The sequence below is a fragment of the Columba livia genome, chromosome 5 (assembly GCF_036013475.1).
Source record: "Columba livia isolate bColLiv1 breed racing homer chromosome 5, bColLiv1.pat.W.v2, whole genome shotgun sequence".
Lineage (NCBI taxonomy): Eukaryota > Metazoa > Chordata > Aves > Columbiformes > Columbidae > Columba > Columba livia.
In genome coordinates, this window is record NC_088606.1 from 3027623 (window position 1) to 3053087 (window position 25465).

The 25465-nt window shown below is 46.9% G+C and overlaps 1 protein-coding gene across 7 annotated transcripts in view; it reads left to right on the top strand.

The window, feature by feature from the left end:
* Positions 1-25465, top strand: part of ARMH4 (armadillo like helical domain containing 4) — a 90313-nt gene that overhangs the window by 30353 nt on the left and 34495 nt on the right. For all 7 annotated transcript variants that reach the window (XM_065063078.1, XM_021289948.2, XM_065063076.1 and 4 more), the window contains exon 5: positions 8773-9018. In XM_065063078.1, the coding sequence (XP_064919150.1) occupies positions 8773-9018 (246 nt within the window). The remainder of the gene's footprint in view (positions 1-8772; positions 9019-25465) is intronic.

Here is a 25465-nt window from a genome sequence, read left to right on the forward strand (position 1 = left end):
GTTGCTATTGCAAGGTAATCACACTGTGTGGGTGAGAGTTTTTAATGAGTTTGTGTTTGTTTTAATCTGGGGATTAAGCAGCTCACCCTCACGGCCCTGGGGAGGTGGACGCAGATAAGCAGGTATGGGGCAGTTTGTTTTGAAGGCTCTGTGAGAAGCGCTTTCCTCAGGAGCTGTGGATGGCTGGGGTCTGTGTTTGGCGATAGGGGCTTTTCTGGGGAGCTTTGGGCATTGGAACCAGAGCAAACCACCCTGGTTTAGCTCTCCAATTTCTGTGTCCTACCCAGGGCAGCTGGGATGCTGTCCCTCTTGTCAGTGACACAGGAGGCAGTGACTAAAGCACTGGCTTAACTAATTTTCTAGGAAGAGTCATAAGCTTATATTTTTTTTAATGACAAGTTCTCTCTAAATGTGGGGAGACCTCTTGATGTGTTTCCTCCTGGCTGGCATCAACCCTTCAGACTGCATGGGTGCAAGGGTGTGGTGGTTTTAAACTCGAAGAGGGGGGATTTGGGCTCAATATGAGGAAGAGGTTTTTGCCCTGAGGGTGGTGAGAGCCTGTCCCAGGTTGGCCAGAGAGGTGGTGGATGAACCATCCCTGGAGACATCCCAGGCCAGGCTGGACGGGGCTCTGAGCAACCTGAGCTGGTGAAGATGTCCCTGCTCATGGCAGGGGTGGCACTGGGGGAGCAGGGAATGTCCCTTCAACCCAAACTGTTCTGTGATTAAGGACAGACCAGCAGTGTTGTCCTGAACCTGTCCACAAAAATACCCTGGGGAGAGGCATTACCCTTGGCAGAGGGTGGTGGAGGCTGCAGGAGGAAGATGAAGGACTTGTCAGTGCTCACGCTTCTTTCTTAGAAGTGATTGGGGTATGTTTGCAGTCATCTTTCCTTCTGGATCTGATAGAACTTGAGCTAAAACCTCAGTACCCTGGAGACTGTTGCTCACAATAACAGATCCACCCCTTAATCTATGTCATCTGCGATGGATCCGTGCTGGGTTTGGATGATGAAACTGAAATCAAATGTTTTCTTAAGTCTTGAGTTGTTAGTCGCTCCTTTTCCAGGCAGCGTGGTTGAATTGAATACTTCTGAAGAGAAGTAAACAGCTTTTTGTCAGATAAAATGGAATTAACATCTCTGCTGGGGCTTATTTTTTTGTGATTGGAAGAAAGTACTATGCCAACAGCCCTTTTCCATTTGAAAATGGAGTTTTGTTGAGAGAAGTAAACTGTCTGCCTTCATCAGTCTTGTTCTGCTCTGTCTAATTACAGGTCGTAGTCATTAAATCTGGACTGATTTGAATGCCCTCACTTGAGAAATCACCTCTTCCTCATCTTGATTTTTATACTGGTTAGTTCAGCAACTGCATATTTCAGGTTGGAAGAGATGTCCTGCAGCCAACTAGGGAGCAAACTTGTTATAGGCCATACTGTGTATTTTACAGCATTCTCCTTTTTTTTTTTCCTGTTTTAAAATAGCCTTGTGTTGCTATAACTGATTCTCCAGCCTGGCTCAGTGTGAAAGCGATTTTGTGGTGGATGCTGCTGGAAATGCTGCTCTTAGGAATGATTGTTTCTGATCTTAATACAGAAGCAGACCCGCGGACCCTGCTGGAATATTTTACCTTTTTTTTGTCTCCAAAAGCTTTTCAGTGCCTCAGATCCCCTGAAAAAGCAAGTGTGAATCCCCTCAGATTTGGGGGGCAGTAGGTGAAGATCAGAATCTCTCCTTGTACTGTCTTTGCAAGGTCAGTGAGCCCTGTGCAGGACTTGAGCTTTGGCAAGAAGAGTAAAGCTCATGATAAACTGTATGGTGTTTAAATGCAATATTTAGCGACAGTGAAATTCTGTTGAAGTTAATTATATCTTCAACAAGAAGAACGGAGGTTATGCTGTGACCTCCATAAACCTGTATTTTTTCACAAGATCATGTTGTGATAGCACAAGGGCTGGTGGTTTTACACTGGAAGATGGTGGGTTTAGATTAGATACATGGAAGAAATTCTTCACTATGAGGGTAGTGAGACAGTGGAACAACTTTCCTGGAGGAGCTGTGGGTGCCCCATCCCTGAAGTGTTCAAGCCCAGGATGGATGGGGCTTTGAGCAACCTGGTCTAGTGGAAGGTGTTGGAACTAGGGGGTTGGAACTAGGTGACCTTTAACCAAACCATTCTGTGATTCTATGTACTTTTTCTTCTCTTGAAACTTGATTTGTGCGGTAGGATCCCACCCAAGGGATGCGTTCTTCCCAATTGCCCCTTTCCTTGGCTCTGTGCAATCAGCCAGAGGCTGATAATTCCCATGACAGGCCATGCTTCGATTTGGCTTGCCTTCCAATACAAAACATTTTAAGACTATGCTCATGCAGCACAGTCTGCAAATACCCTAGAGGGGTTCTCAGTGACCACAGCTGGGTTTAGCTGAACTCATCAGTTTGAGGGTTTTAGCCTGATGATCTTTAGAGCTTCTGCACCCACTACTTGCTTGGGTATCTTCACCCACCATGGTACACTGTGCCCAGAAAGCCGTCTACGTGATGAGTCTATGTTCCTACCAGCTGTCTCCTTCCAAGCTGTCACAAGCAATTGTTTTTGGCAGCATTTTGGAGACGTGGGATGGTGATGTTGTTACCGATCATGTGAAAGCAACAGATTAATAATAAAAGAGTTGTCCTAGGAAGGCCTTCCTGCCTTGGCAGTCGCCTGTGATTGTAAAAGCAATGCAGAAAATGAACCTCATTGGAAGAAAACATTTGGCAGAGACTTCTTAATGCTTCTTCCTCCTTTTCTGGCAGGAGAAGGTAGTCATAGAGCTCTGGCCATAATCCTGTCATTATTTACACTCCTCTGCTTCCCATGCTCTATGAAAACATGGGTGACCAAGGCCTAGTGATGCCATAGGGGTGTGAAGTAGATGAAGATAAGCTATGGGGTGGACAAATGGATGGTGGACAAGATGCTTCAGTCTATCCCTGCTCCCTCTTTCCCTGCAAGTGGCTCCAGGACACACAGGAGGAAAAGAAATCACCTCCTCAGGTGCATGGGTCACCTGTGAAACGGGTGTTATTCTTCTCACCCTGGTGCAGCATCCCTGCAGCATTCGCATCATTCCTCATTTCATACCACAGAGTTATAACAGGGGCACAAATTAGTACGACTGCTCCTGTAGCTTGTGTGTTCCAGCCTTTTGGAGTCTGTAATTTAACACTTAAAAATCCTGTTGATCTGTTGCATAACAAGACCTGTAGATGGGAGAAAAGGGGTGGCTTTGACCAAAAATGTTGCCCCAAGAGACAGCATCATGATGGCTCTTAGGTGCCTCGTTTGGTGTCTGTGGGGCTGTTGTAGAGATCAAAGCAGAACATGAGTCCTCGGCTGTGTTTTGGCCAGCCACAACTTCTTGAAAAGTAGAATTTTGCTGAATGGTGTGTGAGTCCAAGCTTTCCAAATCAGCATCATCATGCTCCATAGTGTTCTGCTTTCCTTCACGGAGGTAAGTTCTAGATCTACACCACTCAGCTTGCAGGAGCTTTTGCTCAGTGCTTGTGCAGGAGAGCTCTTGGCACACTGTGTCTCCCTGAAGTCATGCAAAGAGTGGGCTCACCACTGCAAACCAATTAGTGCTGCCCGCTCGTTAATCACAATTTTCTTGGCACCCATGAGATGCTGCTAGGCATTCAGACCCTGCACTGTTGGGTACCATATAAAATCAAAGCTTATAGTGTAATGAAGCACAATGATGCTCTGGGTTATTGTCCAGACACTGTTGTCCTCTGAGGTTGGTGTGAGGGAGGCTGGGAAGGGAAGAGACAGAGAAAATGACAACTTCAGGTTTTGTCCTGCAACCTCCTTTTTAGTTTTGTGCGGTTTGTGGGTTTTGTTTGTTTGGTTTTGGGGGTGGTTTTTGTTTTTAATCCCCAGTTTGAGTTTAGTTTGAAATTGTGAGTGATTCTGTCACCTTCTACTGAGACTCTTGCAGCTCAGGGCACAGCAAGGCATTCCTCTTGTGTGCCAAACCTGACAAATGATGGTTTCTGGAATCACCTAAGGAGGAGAAAATGTTTGCAAGCATTAATAGGAAATATCTAAAGCTAGAAACATCCCTCTTCAGTGAAGGTTTCTGCAACTGAAAACAAAGGCTCTGATGTAACTCTGACTTCAGCAAGGTTATGACAACAGTGGCTTCAGCTCCAGCTTGTTACATGCCATTGTACCAAAAAGAAAACCCCTTTATTTATTGCCTTTTCAGCAGGTTCCTGACAGTTGTGCCTTGCTGGTGCTGCTCCCCATGGCCTGTACAAATAACAGCACTGCTGGTAATGTGGATTTTGGATTTCCCCTGATTAGGAGGAGGATGCGTTTGTGCAGCTGTGGGAGAAGCACAAGGGCTGACAGGAGCCATCTATGAAGAATTGGCTGTTGGCACTTTCGTTGTCCTAAAAATAGGGTTCTTTACCCAGTGTGCATACAAATGAGCCAAATTTAGCACACGGAGATGAGATATTGTTAATTACAGAGTTGTGCAAGGCTGGCTGCTGGAATAAAGCCAGCAAGCCAGAGAGAAAAGTAAAAGGCATTATATACAAAATCTTAGCACTATTCAGGGCAGTCCTAAAGAGCCAACGGGTTACACATTTGCATATTGCACTACCTAATCATTTTAGTGTATAACAAGCAATGTTCAGCTAAAGGACACTTTATCCAACAATCTTGAGAGATCTGCTGAAGTAAGACTCAACTAATTGTGCTGCTTCAAAAGGTCTAAAGCCACAAGGTCAGAAGTGTCTGTGGTTCATGATTAGTTGTCTTATAAGTCACTCTTTCTTATATGAGTCGACTGACCTTAAACTGAAAGGATTTACATATCTTTAGGTTAGCAATTGTTGGCAGGATTCATTCTTTTAAGTGATGGCAACACTTGGAGGTGCTGCCCTGAAACAGCAAATCCCATCCTGTGGGTATCACCACTGTTGCTAGTGGATCAGTATGGAGCCCCATGGTGAAGCCCAACCATGGCTGTTTCTTTGACTATTAAAGCTGTGAACCACCAAAAACTCCACTAAAAATTTGTTATTTTGCCTCAGACTTGTTTTCTTGGTGCTCTCCTATGGCTTCTTGCAACCTGAAAATTTGAACGCCTGTTACAAGGTTGTCAAGCCCTTCAAAACTAAAATCTTTGACATGTGAAGTGGGAATCTAATTTTCCTGGGATTCCTGCTGCGTGCATCTTTCCGAGGTTGTACTGTTGTCACAGCAGGGAGGTGTTAAGTTTCCTGTTTCTTTATTTTTCTGTTTCAATGAAGGTGAAGCAGAGCCTGCTTTGCAGAATACAGGGTTTATTTAGTCTGTCAAAGAGCGACAGATTTTGGATTTCTTCACCCTTGGAGATGAGTCTTTAACTTTGCCCTAGACTACTCTCATATTACTGTAACCACAGGAGACAACACAAACATCTACTTGGGCTGTAAGTGTTTCAGTCTCCTGGTGTCACCAGGAGAGGACACAGGATCCCATCCCTCCTGGGTAGGTCTGTGTGCACATCACAAGCAAGACCCAGGATTTGGTGTGTACAAGTGGAGTAACAAAATCAGCTTATATGAAATATGAAGATCTATAGAGCAAGGGTGGCTGCCAGCAGAAACTGCGATATGAGCAGTGTCGGATGCTCAGAAGTGTTCCTGCAGCTGTGCTCCAGATATCAAATGCCTGACTTTGTAACATGGACCTTTGCCATATTACTGAGAAGCGTGCACAAGCATGGTATGCAAGACAGTTCCCAACGGGCTACAAATGCACATGAAAATCCAAATGCTTTGTGAACCTGTTGGCCTTTGCACCTTCACTCCTTGCTACTTTCAGTCTCTTCTATTTCTTTTCTTTCAAAGCTGCTGCTGAGGCCTCTGAAAGGCCCCAAAGTGCCGAGTTAGGCAGGAAAACATGAGTTTTGTACAGGCTCTGTTGTGGAGCACGCACCGCCAGCTTGAGGTCCAGCTGTGTGATGCTCTCTTCCATTTTCCATCTTAAGAGACTACCAAGTGCTATGTGCACCCTGCCCGCAGCTGCCCCTGCAATCCAACGTTTGTGAAGCCCGTGGATTTTTGTTTTAAAGTGTAGCTTCCTCCTTGTGGCCACCAAGTGGTGCTCTGCACTGCACCTTGCAGCAAGGCAAGCTGTTGGCATTTTGGGATGGGGGTTTAAAAAGCTGTTTTCAGAAGTGGGAATGAGCTGGAGAGGAGGAGGAAAGAAGCAAAGAACCCTTTCCCTTCCCCTCGCAGCCATTGTGCTGCAAGGGCTACGTTATTAATGTCTTCACGCTGTGGCTGTGTGATGATAGATGTAGCTCGGTGATGATCAGATGTGATAAGTAGTCTTGGCACTTTCAATTTGGGTGTTCAGCTTGGCTGCCCACAAGGCTTTGGAGGTACAGCGATGGTTATCTGCTGCTTCAACACGAGATCCAGGCAGGTGGTTCTGATTTGTCTCACTAAAATCACAAAACACTTCTAAAAACCTTGTCCCAAACTAGTTTTTCAGAGATAAATATCTGATCCCTGGTTTTTCTTGGCTGCTTTACCTGGTTTATCCAGGGAAAAGCTCTGTTCGTGTTGCTTCTCTCCGGTGTGCTAGCTGTTTCGTGTCTTTGCTGTTAAAGTTTGGGAATGTTTATAGCTCTCAGCAGAGGCAAAAGACCTACATTAGTTTGTCTGTGCAGGTTTCCTGCAAGTGCTCTCCAGGTGCCATTCTCAGGTTTACAGAAGCTGCGTCTTTTGTATGGAAACACGCGGTTTGATAGAGAAAATTCTTATGTTGATTTGAAACGACGGGCACATTATAAGACAGAAACTGCCTATAAAATGTAATGGGAATTTAAAAGGCTAACTGCATCCCTGTAAGCTCCATTAGATGCTCTGTGTGGTATAATTGTTTGTAGGAGTGATCATTCCTTTCCAGGTACTGAAAGCTGTGCCATGGCAGGATGATGCAGCTAAATTCAAACAGCAGCTCATTTGTATGGACTGCAGGGCTGGATTGAAAGGTGGCAATTGGGATTGTCTTGTTTGGTGAGCTGGAAAACATGCAGTGTTTTAAAGCGAATCCTTGAAATAAAGGAAAGGAGATGCCATGTAACAGCACAGCGAATGCACTGTTTTCATAACGTGCACTGATTTCTCTAGGTATTCCAATCTGTGAAGCAGAGGCCAAAGAAAGGAGGCCAGCTCCCCCTGGTTAATTAAAAGCCACCAACTAAGTAGCTTTCCCAAAGTTCCCTGGTTTGTTTCTTGGGTGTCTTGTGGAACAGCTGTGCTGGAATGACATTGCATCCCACTGCGGAAAGGAGAAGGGTGAAGCATCACCTGCTTTACCTACAGCAGGTACGATACGTGCACCCACTTCAGGTGTCCCATCTCAGCTGCCCCATCTTATTGCTGTATGAGGTACAACTCCAAGAGATATAAAATGATATCTAGATAACAAACGTCAGTTGTGCTGGATCATTAGTTTTTAGCGTGGTCTTAGACCACTGGCTAAAGCCACTGCTGAGATGCAGAGGGATGAGATCTCATAGTCTGACTGCATCGGGAAGGAGTTTTTCCACAGGGCTGAGCAGAGCTTCATGTAAACTAGATAAAGCTCAAAAATATTATGTTTTAATTTTCAGCTTTGAAAAACTTAACTATGGGAAGTTCAAGCATGTCATTATTCCAGATACTATCTTTTCGTGGTGGATAGCTTCATTAGTAGCTATTAAATAGCTCAGATGCAAATTGTGGCTCAGAGAGGCCTTGAGTCTTTGATAGCTATTAATAAGAGCTGGGAAGAGACACTGTGGGAAGCCTGGCTTCATGTGTGCCCTTCTCCGGACTTTCTTCAGCATTTGGGGCTGGTTGTGGTCAGAAATGGGATGCGGGCAGAAAGGGCCTTTGGTTTCATCCATTATGGTTGTTCTTGCGTTGCCATTTTAGATTCTAGCAAAGAAACATACCTTAAATATTTATCTCTCCATATGTTAACGTCGTGGTCAGCTTTGGAATAAGACAGGTATCTGCTCTTGTGGGGAATCCACAGGGATTTCCTCACCGTCACATTAACCTGCTCTCATGTGGAGTATTGGCGGTGCCGCCTTCTTTCCAACGCTGAGCTAAGTATTCCTTGCTCATACCTGTGTCTGGTGTAAATCTGTTGTGACAGGAGTGCTGGTACGAACCTGCTGAGGATCACGGCCATCACCGTTGTTCTCCTGTGTGATTTGCCAGCGTACATCAAAGCGAGATGCTGTTTAGGGAGGAGAACCCATATGACCCTAGTTGGGCTGGAAAGCAGCGTCCTCCTCAGAGCTGTGAAAGGCCTAATAAAAGTTGAAAATAGAACCAACTTATTGCTGCTTCCAAGCTTGGAAATCAGGGAGCTGAAACTAGTTGAGCAGGGAGCACTGTAGTTACGTCTATATGTATAGTTATATATACTTGGGTAGTTGTACACACGCTTGTTTGTACTCTGCTATTAGGAAGCAAAATAACAGTATTTCCCACTAATGTATTTGACAGTCAACATCTCATTGTTACTTAGCAACTTCAGACAGTGGGGAGCTCTTTCAAATTAACCCCTTTGGGTGTCTTTCCTGTTAGAAAACAGGCATGAGTTCATTCTGCTGCTCTGCCTTTGGAGAAGTGGTATCAGCTGGTTGTCTTGGTGGTCACCTGTAGAGATGTATGAACCTTCTGCCTTGTGGGATCTTTCCTGATGTTGCTTTTGTGTCTCCTTGGCCAGAGGCTGAGGAAGAGGATGAAGAAGAGGAAGAAGAAGAGGAGGAGGAAGAGGAAGATGAGGAGGAGAAAGACATGGATTCGTTGGATGAAAGCATGGAGGGCGACACGGAGCTGCCAGGTTTCACACTTCCAGGCGAGACCTCCCAGGAGCCCATAGCCGGCCTGGAAAACCCTGTGGCCCAGCTGGCCGGGGTGTCCTACCAGGTTCCTGACACCATCGAGTGGGAGCAGCAGAACCAGGGTCTGGGTAAGAGAAAAAGCCCCTTGCTCCTTTACCCTTACAGAGGACATGTCTCTCAAGCTAAAGACAGAGCAGGTTCATCTCTGAGGAAACCTCATCCACCAGTGACAACTGGTTGAACTGGGATGGGTCCCGGGCAGCATGGCCTGAGTTTTTATTATGAGGAGAGCTGCTCTGAATGCTCCAGACCTGCCCCTTCATTCCCAGAGCTTGGTGTCATCTTGCTCTAAGAGTGGACAAATAAATAACTTATTGGGTGGGATTCTTGGGGAAATTTCAGTTCCCTTTGCACGAGGTGGTGCAGGGATATACATCCTGTGAGGACAAAGCAAGTAGGGTCATTGGGTAGTTGCTCACCAGCCCATTTACTATTTCAGCAGCATTTTTATAAGTGCCACTTTTTTGGCATTTTTAAAGGGCATATAGTCCAGCCGTGGGACCCTATGCTGGCAGCATTAAGCAAGACAAGCCTGCAAAGCCTGTATAAAACTTTATACAGTTTATTCCCACTGTACATATAGGCCCTGTGTTTAATGGCTGAACAAACTTATTCCCTGTACAGCTTATCAGTGTTTACATGTGTCATATCCATCTGACGCAAGTCAAAGCTGGTGTGGGACAAGGTAAAGGTTGGAAGGGAACTTGCCCAGCTTGGCTAATAATTTTGGCTAATAATTTCCCAGCGTACTCAATTTCCAAGCCAAAACCCATCAAAAGCAGTGGGAATTGGTGCAAGCCAAACCACATCTGCATAGAAAGTCTCTGTATCTAGCTACTGGAGAACCAGCTGTTTTGAGAAGCTCATCCAATAAGGAAACCCCAAAACTCTTTCATATGCTGTATTATAAGAACTATCACTTCCCCTGGATGTTTAATTCTGATTTAACCTGGTGGTTCTCCCCCTGTAGTGCTGTTTCTAGCCAGCTTTAGCGTTGTTAGCTGCCTGTGAATTGAATGAAAGAGCTTATTTCAAGAACTCTGTGGGAGGGCAGATTGTGTTTGCATCAGGTCTGATATCTCCCTGTCCCAATAACTCTTGCTTTAAAAACGTTGTATTGGGTGAGTGCTGTGTCAGATCTGTTCCACATGTCCTGTTAGCCCATCAGGCTGAACAGGAGCTGTGGGGTGGGAATAATTATAAGTGTTTAAGGCTTTCTGTTTGACTTTTGTAAGGTGGATTGAATAGGTACATGACAGTGCTCAGAGGAGAAGTGTGTAAGAAACAGGGTTATGATGGGAGTCACATCAGTAGCTTTGTGTTCACATTTTACTCGTTTCCTCGGTGCAGGATCTTTGTGGCGTTTTGAAAGAAAACGTAAAGCAGCAGCATATTTTCTGCACTTGGGGGTGCAATGGGCTGGCTTGCTGAGCTCTGTACTGCTAGCAATAACGTGAAGGTAGCATTAAGCTGTTGAGCATCTTAAACCATTTGCCTTGTTCAGGATTGTTAGCACGAGGATAGATGGCTTGGCAGAGATTTGCCTCTGAATCAGTCAGTCCTGGCCGAGGGTGCCAGTGTTTTGTAATGTGCTCAAGAGATGCAGCGTTTTGCAAACTCCAAAGTGTGTCCCCACACACCAGACATCCTGTTATGCAGCACTGGAGGAAGATGGTTCTGATATCTCCCCAGGGATCTGGGTACATTTATCCATCCCAGCCAGGGGGCTGATGCAGTGTCTCCTGGCTTGGGTCCCTGGAGGGCTCACGTTGTCATTACCACTTAAAAGAGTGAATCCTGTCCGCAATTGCTAACCTAAAGATATGTAAAAAATCCTTTCAGTTTAAGGTCAGTCTGACAAAGGTAAGGGTGACTGGCAAAGCACCTGATCAGAGAGACTGACCTTGCAGCTTTAGACATTTTGAAGCCCACACAATCAGTTGAATCTTGCTTTAACACATATCTCAAGAGTGTTGGATAAAGTGTCCTTTAGCTGAACATTGCTCATTATACACTAACATCATTATGTAACCAGTATGCGAATACGTGACCGATTGGCTCTTCAGGACTGCCCTGAGTCGTGATAAGATCTTGTGTATAAGGGCTGTTACTTTTCTTTCTGGCATGCTGGCTTTATTCCAGCATCCAGACTTGCACAACTCCATGATAAACAATACCTCATCTCTGTGTGCTAAATTTGGCTCATTTGTGTATGTACTGGGTAAAGAACCCTGTTTTGGGGACAACACACTGGTGGGGAGCCCTGTTCCCAAAACAGCATGCAGGGCAACGGTTAATTTGTCTGGAAGGGTGTCTAGAGACTGCTGAAGATGCTGTTGTATATGCCATGGGCTCTTCCCTGATCTTTGGGGCTACAGAGGAGGTTGTTCTGCAGAAGCCATCAGGCACAGCTCTGTTCATAGCTGGTGCAGGTCTGAACTGGAGCCGCGGCTGCGTGTCCAACCCGAGCACCTTTGCTGCTGGAGGAGGAGGCTCAGGGTAGGAGATGTCTACCCGATGCACTGGTAAATGTGAGAAAGCAGTGACCAGCGGCTGAAGCTGTCCCCAGTGTGCAGTAAGCCTCTCTGGTTGGATAGGCTGGAATAATCATGCACAAGAAATAAGCAGACCTAGTCTTTGAAACAATATGTAGCTTTAACAGTGCTTGTGTAATAGCATCTATTATGGGGTGTCCTTTCCCCACCGCAGAGCCATGTCAGAGGATACGCTTTGCAGCGTCTCTTCTGGAGATCTGCTTCTGAACTTACAGGTTCAGTTCCATTCCTGATGTTTAATATTACATCATCTTGCAGCCTTTGTCCTGCACCACCTTCTCTCTTTTTCAGCCCTTTCAAAAGGAGAAGGGAAGGGACAGCCTTTCAAAGGCTGTCTTTCTAAAAATTTCAGACGTGGAATAAGTTGGGTGGCAAAAGGTAGGATTTTTCTCCCTAACTTATGTTTTATTGATCCTCATGCAAATCGGAGGAGCCCCCTGTGCAGTCTGTTGAGTCCGCTGCAGTGTGCCAAGTCTGGGCACCCGAAGAACCGAACAAACGTGAATTTCTGCATTCTCTGGCAGTGCCTGGCTGGGTTGGGTGTCACCAGATCCAGATGCTTCGGATTGCCTTTTGTTTTGAAGCTGTTGCAGTCTGTGCAAGCAGCCGTGAGGGGGAGGATGATGCTGTGGCCAAGCTGAGTTCCTCTGTAGGAGTTAGATGGGACTTCTATGCAGGTGAGAAAAGAGGGGATATGGTGGGATCCATCTCTCTGCTTGCGACTCACCCATCTTATTCCATCAGGTAAATATTTGTGTGAAGACCCATTTATTTTTCTGTCTAGACGACCTTAATGGCTTTTTGGTATTGCTTCCTTCTCCATCTACAATGTGCTGATGCCCACAGTGCTCTTAAGAAGGAGGGAAATTATTTAGGTTTTAGAGGCAGAAAAGAACCCAAGGATGTGTATGAGCCCACATTGAAAATCTGAGGCCAAAGGAGCTGAACCCGGATCTTTGAAGGGCTCATTTGCTGGGTGTGCTTGGGGAATGGGAGATGCTGCTGCATCTCTGTGGTGGTGCTGGGCTCCTTTTCCCTGAGGTGCTGCTGCAGTGGTGTAGCCCTTCTCTTCTTCCCAATTTGTGCCTGGTGGGAGTTTCTGCCCTGGTTCTCCAGCCGTGGGTCCATGGGTACATGCTGAGCTACTCCTGTGTCCGTATCTGTGTTTGTACCTGGTCCTAGTTACGTGTTTCTTTGTGGGGTTTATCAGGGAGAACAGAAAGGGTGGAAAAAGATGTTTAACTCATGTCAGCAGGAGGAGGATTGTTAAGAACAGAAGAAATCCTCCAAAGCTGCCAGGAGGCCAGAAGAGTTCTGCTGGGACAGCTGGAGACACCAGACTCACCATGAAGGGCTCCTAGAGCTTCAGATCTAGTGGACACAGGCATGGACTATTTTGCTTTGAAGCCCTTTTTGTGCTTTTCGCCTAAAGCTACCGCTTTGAAATCTATCTCCTTTAAGTGCTTTTCTTCTAAAGTTTAAACTGACTTTAATTTAAAGATGGCTTTGTAACCGCTGGACGTCCCCAGATGGAGCCCATGGAGGAGGGAGCTCCAGTTGTTCTGGATGCAGCTGGGTCAGGGCACGGTGCTCCCGCCTGCCTTGACCCACGGCGTGTGGCTTTGTGGATCCCATGTAGAGCTCTGCACTTCTCTTCCTTCCCCAAATAGTGCTGAGGTGTGAAGAGTTTCCCATCTTGTGCAAGTGAATTATGGCTTAGAAGGGAAAGTTGTTCTGCTTGTCCTTGGGTACAGCACAGGAAAGCAAGACCTGAAGAAAGGTGATGGTACCTCACACGGTACAAGATGAGGAAGAAATTTTACACATTGAGGGTGTTAAAAACCTGGCCCAGGTTGGCCAGAGAGGTGGTGGCTGAACCATCCCTGGAGACATCCCAGGCCAGGCTGGACGGGGCTCTGAGCAACCTGAGCTGGTGAAGATGTCCCTGCTCATGGCAGGGGGGGCACTGGGGGAGCTGGGAACGTCCCTTCAACCCAAACCATTCTATGATTTGATGAGGGTACACCAACTAAGCGCCAAATTTTACAGTTGGTACTTTCCTTTTTAAAAATACTTTGCACCTAGGACCTTCTCCTGGGGATGCATCTGTCTTCTGGCCTTCAGAATTTTGACATTTAATGCTAAAATCTGTAGTGCAGAAGAGCCCAGAAGTGTTAGAATCACTGTTCTGAGGTCAGTTATTATTGAGTTTGCTTGGTCTGATGGCTGACACACTGCAAATCCCTTGAGAACACGTAACTTGATCCACAAACAGCTCGGCAGAGCAAGAGACAGTTTGCAGTTTTGTAGTGATCAGCGAGAAAGTGCTGGAGAAACAGAATCATTTAAAATGTCAATTCTGGGAAGTCAGATGGTCCTACATGAACTCCAGCTGAGCAAAAGCAATTGATAAGCAGCAGTAAGGAGGCTGTCAGTTTTACAGCCCATCAGCTGATTCTCTAACCAGCAATAATTAGACAAAAAGTAAAGCAGAAAATGATGTCATCTCTGCCTTTATAAAATAGAAATTGATCCTCCAAAGACTGTTCTGGTGGCCTGCAGCTCTGGAGAAGGATGGTCTGAATATACTCTGGGATCTCTTTTGCTGTCCCATTCAAATGCTTTGGCTCCAGACATTGTCAGCAAAGAACATATATATATATATATATATATATATATACTTTATATATAGTATATATATATACTTTGGGACCTCTCTGCACTGTGTGCAAGGTGTCTTTGACCTTTCTCTGCTCGTTCCTTGATTTGTCCATGGGTGGTGTGTGGCAGGTGAACACTGTTCAGAGAGCACAAGTGGGGCAGGAACCTTGGGCTTTCTGGAAATGAATGGAAATATATCATTTTCTCTGCTACCTCTTTTGTGATTGTTTATGTGTGGCAAGAACTGCAGTTGGTTCAGATGGCTTCAAACGTAGTGAAGGGTTTCTGGGTCCTCCTTTAGCTGTTCCTTATGATGGTTTTTGTTGTACACCTCCACTCCTGTGTTGGTGGTGGCTCCTCTGACTGCGTTCTTCTTCCACTTAGTATTTTTTGCCATAGTTCTTGTCCATCATCCACGTTCCAAGATGAAGTCCATAACTTGCATGTCCTGCTATCCATGCTAAGGTGGCAGCTGGAGGTCCAGGGCAATTTACTACGCCTTTAATTTTGCTGCTTTGGGTCATGCAGCGGTTCACTTCATGCCTTCAAAATGTACGGAGTTGTTTGGAGTGACAATGGCACTGGCTCCTTGAGGCATATGAGGTTGTGGCATTTTGAATGTGTTGCTCAAATCATCTAAGCAGAGGTTTTTACAGTGGATTTTGGTTGTTTAAGATGTTAGCTGAAACCAGTTGCTCACCCTGGACTACCACGAATCTCAGATAACAGCTGTAAACATGAGAGTACTGATTTGAACCAGAAGCCTTAGCAGAGGAAACTCTATTGTTATGCTCAAAATCTTATTTTATGGTCACAGAATCAGACAGAATCCCAGAATGTCGGGGACTGGAAGGGACCTGGAAAGCTCACCCAGTGCAATCCCCCCATGGAGCAGGAACACCCAGATGAGGTTACACAGGAAGGTGTCCAGGCGGGTTGGAATGTCTGCACAGAAGGAGACTCCACAACCCCCTGGGCAGCCTGGGCCAGGCTCTGCCACCCTCACCAGGAACAAGTTTCTTCTCAAATTTAAGTGGAACCTCTTGTGTTCCAGTTTGAACCCATTGCCCCTTGTCCTATCATTGGTTGTCACCGATAAGAGCCTGGCTCCATCCTCCTGACACTCCCCCTTTCCATATTGATCCCCAGGAATGAGGTCACCCCTCAGTCTCCTCTTGTCCAGCTCCAGAGCCCCAGCTCCCTCAGCCTTTCCTCACACGGGAGATGCTCCACTCCCTTCAGCATCTTGGTGGCTGCGCTGGACTCTCTCCAGCAGTTCCCTGTCCTGCTGGAACTGAGGGGCCACAACTGGACACAATATTCCAGGTGTGGTCTCCCCAGGGCAGAGCAGAGGGGCAGGAGAACCTCTCTGACCTACTGACCACCCCCTTCTAACCCACCCCAGGTACCATTGGCCTTCCTGGCCACAAGGGCCCAGTGCTGGCTCATGGTCATCCTGCTGTCCCCAGGACCCCCAGGTCCCTTTCCCCTATACTCTCTAATAGGTCGTTCCCCAACTTACACTGGGCAAGAGAAGACATATCTAATATATATATACACATATGTAAAGCCAATAATTTATTGCTAATATAATTGAAATCTTAAGAGTCTAAACATTATAAGTCCAGGTCTAATTATTACAAGAAAAGAAATAATAATGCAGTTAGGATTGTTAAACACACGCTTTTTAGCTTCTGTGCTTTATTGTGATGTTATGCTGGTCCTTCCCTTGCTTCTGTGGATCCCAAGGTTGGTGTTTTCATTCAGTGGGTTGTGGTGAATTTCAACCCCTGGAGTCCTTTTCCAGGATGATGGGAATTAAAGATTCAAATAAAAATGAAGAATGCCAGCTTAGAAAGAAGTTATGGAGTATGACAATGTAATTCTCAACATGGAGTTTCCAAGACATATATACCATGTCTGCATTTCATGTATTTTTTGTGTGCAGGATCATAGTTCTTACAATAATGGAAGGCTGTATAACACTTAGGTAGTGACAAGGCACTTGCATGATAAACACACTTTTGGAATGCAATTTTATTTTAAGGGATAAAAATACTTGCAACTCTGCGTAGATACTTACCGAGAAAATAGCCATAGCTGTATTGCAGATCTGTGGTCACAAATTATACTGCATAAACCATATGACAGATGCCACTTGTTAATGATGGTAAGACAGAGTAGCAGAGTAGTGGAAGATGATGAATATTTGAAATGCCAGTTTTACAGGAAACTGGGATTAATGCTTTTATGGGCAAAAATAACCAGCATTAGGAAGACAGAAGCTGAGATTCTGAAGTTAGTAACACATTCTTTAATTGCTGCCCAAAATGGATCTATTTTAAGTACTCTTACAGCTCTTGTTATTGGAACATCAGAGTGCCTTTTAATCTTTAATGCATTTATGTTCTTAATTACCCTGGGAAGTCTATCCACGTTTTACAAGTGGCAAAAAAAAACACGCAGAGGCCAAGTGACCCCACTGGTTTCATGAGGGAGCCTTCAGCAAAGTCGAGATTTGAACGAGGGGAATTAAATTAGTGCCTGGGCATTCCAATTCTCTCCTTCCCTCCCTTCTCCTTCCCTCCCTTCTCCTTCCCTCCCTTCTCCTTCCCTCCCTTCTCCTTCCCTCCCTTCTCCTTCCCTCCCTTCTCCTTCCCTCCCTTCTCCTTCCCTCCCTTCTCCTTCCCTCCCTTCTCCTTCCCTCCCTTCTCCTTCCCTCCCTTCTCCTTCCCTCCCTTCTCCTTCCCTCCCTTCTCCTTCCCTCCCTTCTCCTTCCCTCCCTTCTCCTTCCCTCCCTTCTCCTTCCCTCCCTTCTCCTTCCCTCCCTTCTCCTTCCCTCCCTTCTCCTTCCCTCCCTTCTCCTTCCCTCCCTTCTCCTTCCCTCCCTTCTCCTTCCCTCCCTTCTCCTTCCCTCCCTTCTCCTTCCCTCCCTTCTCCTTCCCTCCCTTCTCCTTCCCTCCCTTCTCCTTCCCTCCCTTCTCCTTCCCTCCCTTCTCCTTCCCTCCCTTCTCCTTCCCTCCCTTCTCCTTCCCTCCCTTCTCCTTCCCTCCCTTCTCCTTCCCTCCCTTCTCCTTCCCTCCCTTCTCCTTCCCTCCCTTCTCCTTCCCTCCCTTCTCCTGGCTGGTGGGAGCCAGGAGGTTTTCCTTCCTGGCGTGTTGAAAGTGCAGCTGCCCTCAGCCATCGTGCCCTCTGTAGCTTTGCCGTGTACGTGTCTACGGGAGTTTTGTTGCACAAAGCGTTGGTCGCGCCAGGTCTGCGTTCCAGATGGCTGCAGACTGAAGTGAGCAGTCAGAGAAATAGGAATGATGGGTTTTTCCTGTCTTTCTGGGTGCTCCAAATAATTTATACTGCTCCATATGTTCTTGGCTGGCTCCTCCTCCCTCTCCCAAGCAGTAATAAAGCTCCCATCATCAATCTGTGCCTAAATCAAGTTTCTCTTCCTCATAAAGGATGGCTAGTTAGTTTGGAAATGACTTTTTAAACTGTTTTAAGAGATTATTCATGGCTGCATCTTAATCCTGGAGCAGACTCATATTTAAACAGGTTTTCCTTATTAAAGGAGATTTTGTATCCAAATACCTCTAAACAATAAGGATCCTCTGTGCCAGCGCCGTGTGACATACGCTGTTGTAACAACAAAGCATCTCCCAGGAGAGAACAATTGACATCAGAAATGGCTTTTTCTTTCTGATGGGACCTTCCAGGAGATTGTAGAATCATTGAATAGTTGGGGTTGGAAGGGAAATAAAGAAAGGGAAAAATAATTTTAAAAAAATATATGTATGTGTATATATATATATATATATTTCAGTGAAATAACAAACATGGGAGAATTCACACAGCCCAGTGGCAGGTATATGGCTGTTGGGCATGATCTCACTAAGCTTCCTAGATAGTCGCTACAGTTAACTGAAGTGGTCTGCAACACCTATGAAGTAAATAGTTTCTCTGTTGGCTACAGAATGAGTGGAGAAATGAGAGTTCTAAGCTGGATACAAATATTTGACAGGCTGAGAGATTTGGGTTTCTTCAGCTTGGAGAAGAGGAGGCTCTGGGGAGACCTTATTGCGGCCTTTTGAGTACTTGAAAGGAGCCTATGAGAAAGATGGGGACAGACTATTTAGAAGAGCGTGTTAGAACAAGACAAGCAGTAACAGTTTTAACTAGAAGAGGGGAGATTTAGGTAAGATATGAGGAAGAATTTTTTGCAATAATGGTGATGGAACACTGGAACGAGTTGCCCAGAGAGGTGGTAGATGCCCCATCCCTGGAGATACTCAAGGCCAGGCTGGATGGAGCTCTGAGCAACCTGATCTAGTTGAAGATGTCCCTGCTCATGGCAGGGGCATTGGACTAGATGACCTTTGATTGTCCCTTCCAACCCGAACTATTCTATGATTCTAACCTTCAAAGCTCAACTAGTTCAACCTCCCTGCCACGAGCAGGGACATCTTCACCCACATCAAGTTGCTCAGAGCCCCATCCTGAAGAGAACTGAAGTCTGGGCCACCAGTTGCCTACAATTTGCCTGGCAGACCACAGCAGAGCAAATTCCACCTTTATGGCGTGCTCGGGAGCACGGCAAGGCAGCCTGCAGCAGCACTAAGCTCCTGGGCTTTCCCACTATAGGAGTGACTTGGTTTTTCTTGTTCAAAGGCAGACAAGAGCTTTTCAGTCTTGAGAGAGACCAGTAGCCAATTCAGTGGGGCCTTGAATTCAGCATTTTCACCAGCGGGGGGTCTGTCTTCCCCCATCCTTGTTCAGCACGGGTTGAAGATGCTCTGCAATGCACATGCCTGCTGTTCCTGAAGGCATCTGGGCTGGTTTTGCTTTGATCGCACACTGCAGCCTTAAAATCAGGGTTAGCAAGAACTGAATCCAGTTCAGGAAAATGTCGGAGCTCTAGATGTGTTTCTCTCAGAAAGTCATTTTTGCAGCTGTAGTGTCAGCACACCAGAAGGTATCTCCACATCTAGTGCTCAACTCTTAGGCTAAGTTTTACGTTTGCTTGAATAACCACCTGTAAAGAAGTTGATGACGTGATATTTCATGCCAACATCCACTAAGACTGCATGAGAAGGAAAAAAAGCTCTTCCCACCAGCACCCACTCTCCACCCCCTCCCAAAAAACTACTCATTCGCTGTTCACTCTTAATCCTTCGTTCTTCAAAGCTGGATGGCAGCAATGTGATGACAAAGTGATGAACAGTTTACTTTGGAGCTAGAGGGGGAAAAATACATAGTGCACTCTTAGGTCTCATTTCAAAGACTGAGAATCCTTAAAACAGGGAGAGGCAGTCAGCAACAGGACAAGGGGGCATGGGCTTAAAACTCTGCCAGGGGAAATTGAGGCTGGGTGTTAGAAAGCAATTCTTTGCAGAGAGAGTGGTCAGGCATTGGAATGGCTGCCCAGGGAGATGCTGGACTCACCGGCCCTGGAGGGTTTGAAACTGAGACTGGACATGGCACTTAGTGCCATGATCTAGTCAATGGACTGGAGTTGGACCAAGGGTTGGACTGGATGATCTCTGAGGGCTTTTCCAACCAAGTCGATTCTGTGATTCTGTGATTTGCTGCCCCCTGAATTTCTGCCAGGCTTTGTTCCTGCACCTCCAGCCACTCTTGCTGGCCAAGGAAGCAAAGCTGGAAAACTCAAGTGCATGGTTGAGCGTTTTTGACCTTGTCCAGCTGTCGGGCTCTGTCCGTCTGTTCGGAAGTGTCTGCCTCAGAGCACAGCTTGGCATTTGCTGCTCTAAGTCATTTATCTTATTTATTCGCCTGGATTACAGGATAGGGCCCATTAGCCTGTGCAGAGCTCTGTGCTGCGAGGGCTGGGCTGTATCTGCTCACCAAGCACCATCTGGGCTTCTGCACAGTGCGGTGAGGAGGTATCCTCCTTCCCTCCTTCCCTCCTTCCCTCCTTCCCTCCTTCCCTCCTTCCCTCCTTCCCTCCTTCCCTCCTTCCCTCCTTCCCTCCTTCCCTCCTTCCCTCCTTCCCTCCTTCCCTCCTTCCCTCCTTCCCTCCTTCCCTCCTTCCCTCCTTCCCTCCTTCCCTCCTTCCCTCCTTCCCTCCTTCCCTCCTTCCCTCCTTCCCTCCTTCCCTCCTTCCCTCCTTCCCTCCTTCCCTCCTTCCCTCCTTCCCTTCCCGTCTGTCAGCCTCCTTGGTTCTGTCTGTGTGCCCCCTTGGCTGCCAGCCCTACTGTGGTATAAATCGTAGTGTCTTCTCTCCCTTTTTAATCTGCAGCAATCCTTTCTTCTCCTCATGTCTGCAGTTTCGGTGTGCACACATATCACATTTCAGTCTGCTTTGCCTCTTCTATCCTTCAGTCTATACGCGTCAGAAAACTTGGCTCCATTTAGACAGAGGAGATGGTTTGGAGCCCTGTCTCCCTTTGGATTTCAGTAATCACTTAGCTTGATTGAAGAACACGGGCAGGCCAGTAGCTTTCCCTGAGTGAGAGTTATTAATTTCTCCTTTATGTGCGAGTCTGAGTGGCCTTTACCTTGTAAAAAGCAAGTTGTCCTTATGTTGGAGAAATCACATTTATTTTCTAATAGCGATCTATACTATGGTGCAAAAGATCTGTCTGTTTTCATGGTGGTTGAGCTCTCCAAAAGAAAATATAGAGAGGGAATATGAAGGTCCATTGGCCTTGAATTGCCTCTGTCCTTCTGGGGATTTGCGTCAGAGGCAATTTTGGGTTAAAATGTTGGCTCCATTGCAGAGCCGGTAAGAGAAAAATAGAGGGAAAGAGCTCATTGCAGGGAGACAGGGGATAATTTATTGAGCAGATGCTTTTAAAATATTCCTTTCTAGTGAGGCTGTAGAAACGTTTTCTCTGTGCTTGGGCAGCGCAAGCCACAAATGACTGATGCTAAACCCACCTCCCCTCTGGTGTTTGCTCAAATTAAGTGCGCTTGAGGATCAAAGGAGATCCAGGTTCCTTCCTGGAAGGACATTCTATTGATACACAAGTAAATCCTGCCCTGCATGAGGGTGACTTAGTATTGGAAATAAGTAAATTGCTTAGATTTTGATTGGCAAGAAAATAATTGCCTCAAACCTCTAGGAATTGTTGTTTTGCAAAAGTGCTGGGTGTCAGCATTAATCACAGAAAGAGGTCGATACGGTGAGAATTACTAGAAGCTTTTGCTTTTCCCCCACCTTGTTTTTGAATAACTCTAATCACAGCCTTATCCAAGCCTGGGATACAATAAAGTATTTCAGCAAGGCTGTTCCTCGGTAGCATATAGTTTATTTTAATGTAAGGGCAACTCCGTCTGCACTTGAGGCTTTGCTAATAAGCAAGGCCAAGAGTTTCTCCAGTTTCATTCCTTTTCTACGTTGCTTTCCCCACGTCCTCCCAGTTCCCTCTGACCACTCAGGCCAACTTTCTCACTCAGGATTTTTGCACAATCGGGTTTTGCAGGAGCGGGTGCTGAGGCTTGTGCTTGTTTTCAGCAAGGGGCTCAATGCGATCACCGGGGCTGGGCTCTGTCCTGTCACCCATTCTACAGCCACAATGTGTGTCCCCAGGGGACCCTCCTGTTTTGTGTCACATACTGCACTCCTGTCCCGGTAAGCTGGACATGCTGTTGTGTCCATCATATCAGCTTATAGATGCCCATGCTGGGGCAACCTGGACACTGCTCCGAGGTCTCCATCAGGAACCCGGTGCTGGCACACGTGGCATCGTGATGGTCCTTCCATGCTTTTGCTGCATGTGCACATTGAGCTGGTGTTTCTCTTTGCATGCTTGAGGACAGGTCTAATGCCAGTGGAGGATTTCATCATCACTTTCTTGCATCTGGGCAGGAACAACCCCAGGTTCCAGTGTAAGTTGGGGAATGGCCTGTTGGAGAGCAGTGTAGGGGAAAGGGACCTGGGGGTCCTGGGGACAGCAGGGTGACCATGAGCCAGCACTGGGCCCTTGTGGCCAGGAAGCCAATGGGACCTGGGGTGGGTTAGAAGGGGGTGGTCAGTAGGTCAGAGAGGTTCTCCTGCCCCTCTGCTCTGCCCTGGGGAGACCACAGCTGGAATATTGTGTCCAGTTGTGGCCCCTCAGTTCCAGCAGGACAGGGAACTGCTGGAGAGAGTCCAGCGCAGCCACCAAGATGCTGAAGGGAGTGGAGCATCTCCCGTGTGAGGAAAGGCTGAGGGAGCTGGGGCTCTGGAGCTGGACAAGAGGAGACTGAGGGGTGACCTCATTCCTGGGGATCAATATGGAAAGGGGGACTGTCAGAGGGATGAAGCCAGACTCTTCTCGGTGGCAACCAATGGTAGGACAAGGGGCAATGGGTTCAAACTGGAACACAGGAGGTTCCACTTAAATATGAGAAGAAATTTCTTCCCGGTGAGGGTGGCAGAGCCTGGCCCAGGCTGCCCAGGGGGTTGTGGAGTCTCCTTCTGTGCAGACATTCCAACCCGCCTGGACACCTTCCTGTGTAACCTCATCTGGGTGTTCCTGCTCCATGGGGGGATTGCACTGCATGAGCTTTCCAGGGCCCTTCCAGTCCCTGACATTCTGGGATTCTGTGGTCAGAGCACCTTACATTTCTCATCAGTAGGGAATGTGCTGGTGGCTGGTCTGTGTGGCTCAGGTATTTTGCTGTGACCTCTTAAGCCACAGTTTGCAATGACTCCATGGTGACTCAACCCCATTCAGCCACACGTTGCTCACTCCAGTACAGTTGCAGTGTGGAGGAGGAGGAAGCAGAGAGTTAATTTAGCTTCTCCTAGACCAAGCAGGAGCGTTTTTCTATAAGGCAGATATTTTAATGGAGCAGTTAAAGTCAGAATCCCAGGCAGCAAAACTGAGCAGCATTCTGGTGACTGCTGCACTGGAGGCTCTTGTCCCACAGCCTCGGAGCTGCTATGGCTGTGAAGACCCTTCTCCGGGACTGAGTACCATTTTGCTTCATGCTTAGCGGGGCTCTGTCACTGGTCCTTTGTGTCTGAATTCAGTTTTGCATCCTGACAAGCTCAGAGCAAAATTTGGCCCAGGTTTAGTGGCTCAAACCACGCTAGATCACCTCTGTGCGAGAGGAGGTACCGGCCTGGCTGCAGGTGGGCTCTGACAGCACCCAGCACACAGAAATGCCTCCAGGAACAGCGTGAGGTTTGGGATACAGCTGCGTGGCTCGTTCCCAGGGCACTGCAGGGGATCCTGTACCCGGGGGAGTCTCCTGGAATCGTGGTGGGACCTCCTGGGACTGTGTATGAACATGGACCGGCACAGGAGCTGCAACGACATCCCTCTGAACCAGAGCTGGCATCCCCGAAACCGAGTCATCTGCTGTAGGGAAAGCACGCTTCAATGGTACTAATTGACAGCAGTGATGATTAGTTATTAAGGTGTGATTAGTCACTACTGTGTGGGCTCTGAAGATGAATAGGAGGGTTTAGAAAACAGCGGGACTCTTAATATATTCCGAATCGGCTTCAAGTTCCTGCCAGCAGTGACGCTGGATGTATTATATTGTGGGTGGGCAGGAGAGTTTCCTTGTCCTTATCACCCTGGGATGAACCAGGAGAGATCTGCAGCTACCTGGAGCACTGTTGGGGTCCCTCTTCATCACCTGCCATCTCAGCTGCTTCCCTCTGCTCTGCGCTGCTTAAAACCAGACTTTCCTAACAGAGTTCCTGGGTGATGAGCACTGGACCCATCCTGCCCTGTCCCAGGCCTTGGGTTGCGATGCAAAGATTTTCCCCGTAGTCTTTCTAAGCTGAGTCTGTGTGGGTGTGAACACTCACAGTAAATATATCTCTGTGAGTCATGGAAGAAATAGAATTTATTTATGCCTGGGTGAGTAGGAAAGTGGAGATAATGTTTCTGAAAGAGATCCTGGAGAAAATCCTAGGGACAGCCAAGTTCCAGGGGGAAATTTAGGCTGAAAGTTATTTTTATTAGTCCTGTCACCATAATAGAGTTGTTTTGGATGGTGGTCTGTTGGCAAAGAGTAGAAATTAAAGCAAATCCTCTGCTCCAAATCCTTCTGGGGGGAGGATGATACATTAGGAACAGTGATCTGGTGGGATGTGGGGGCAAAAAAGGAAAAGAGAGATAAACAACAGCCATTATTTTAATCCTAAATACTCAGTGCTGTTCTGCCCCTCTGCCCATCTGGAGTTTTACCCATCTGGAAAAGCATACAGCAAAGCTGGAAAAGGTGTGTGGAAGAAGAAGAATCACCAAAGAATAACCCAAAGGATAAAATAACATGAATAACCAGAGGATAAATAGGATTCTGTCCAAGAAATGAATACACAGACCTTGACTGAGGTGAGTAAAGTCACAAGGGGTGTTGAGAGGGGGAACAGTGAGTGACTGTCCCCTTGTGCCAGAGCTGGAGAGCATCATGTGAAACAGGCAGGAGCAGGGAGTTTCATGACAAATTAGGTGAGACTTTACTCAGGGTATCACTAACCATGGGAAAACACCTGCCCATGGGGTGCCGAGGTGCCCACAGTTCGCACGTTTGCTTTTCCATTTGGGCAGACAAGTTCACAGAGGAAAAAATCCATCCCGGTCTTTCAGATGCGGAAACTCAGCATGTGTCTCTGCAGGTCTCTGAGCCGCAAAGCACCGGGTGCCAGGAGGGTGTGTAAGGGGAGCACCACTCTGTGGTCCTCCTGTTCACGGATGCTTTTGGCTACTGTCAGCCTTACTAAGCCAGACAGACCTTTGGTCTGACCTAGGCTGGCTGTAAGCAGAGCCTGCTCTCCTCATCGGTTTAATTACTGGCAGTGCTGCTTTTTTTTAGTGCATCCTTGAGCAAATCACTCATCCTGTGCTTGAGTCCTGGTGTTCACAGATGGGCAATATCGATGCTTCTGTGGTGGTTCATTCATCTAGGTTCTTTTGGGTAGATACCATCTCTCTTTACACATTTGTAGAGCGTTTTTCATGCCTGTGCCATCTCAGATGGCCTTTCAGCTGTCACAGTAATAGAAATAATTAACAAGAAATTATTTCTCTTCCTTCCTTTATTATATTTTGCTCACAAACAAAATGCTGACAGTTGCTGAGACAAAAACAGGTATAGAAGCCTGCTAAAGAGGAAAGCCATGACCCTTGGATCAGCAGTAAGTTGCCTTAGGCTGAAGAGCGAGACAGGGAAGTATCTGTGTGTTTGTCCTGCATTTAGGCTTTTCTGTGAGCATCTGCCTTCGGAGATGGGATGTGGGGCAGAGCTGATCGGCTACAGCCAGTGTTATATTCTCTTCCTTCAGCACAAGCTTCCCCCCCTTGCAGCTCTTAACCATATGCCAGGGACAGAAACCTCCCAAACTGCG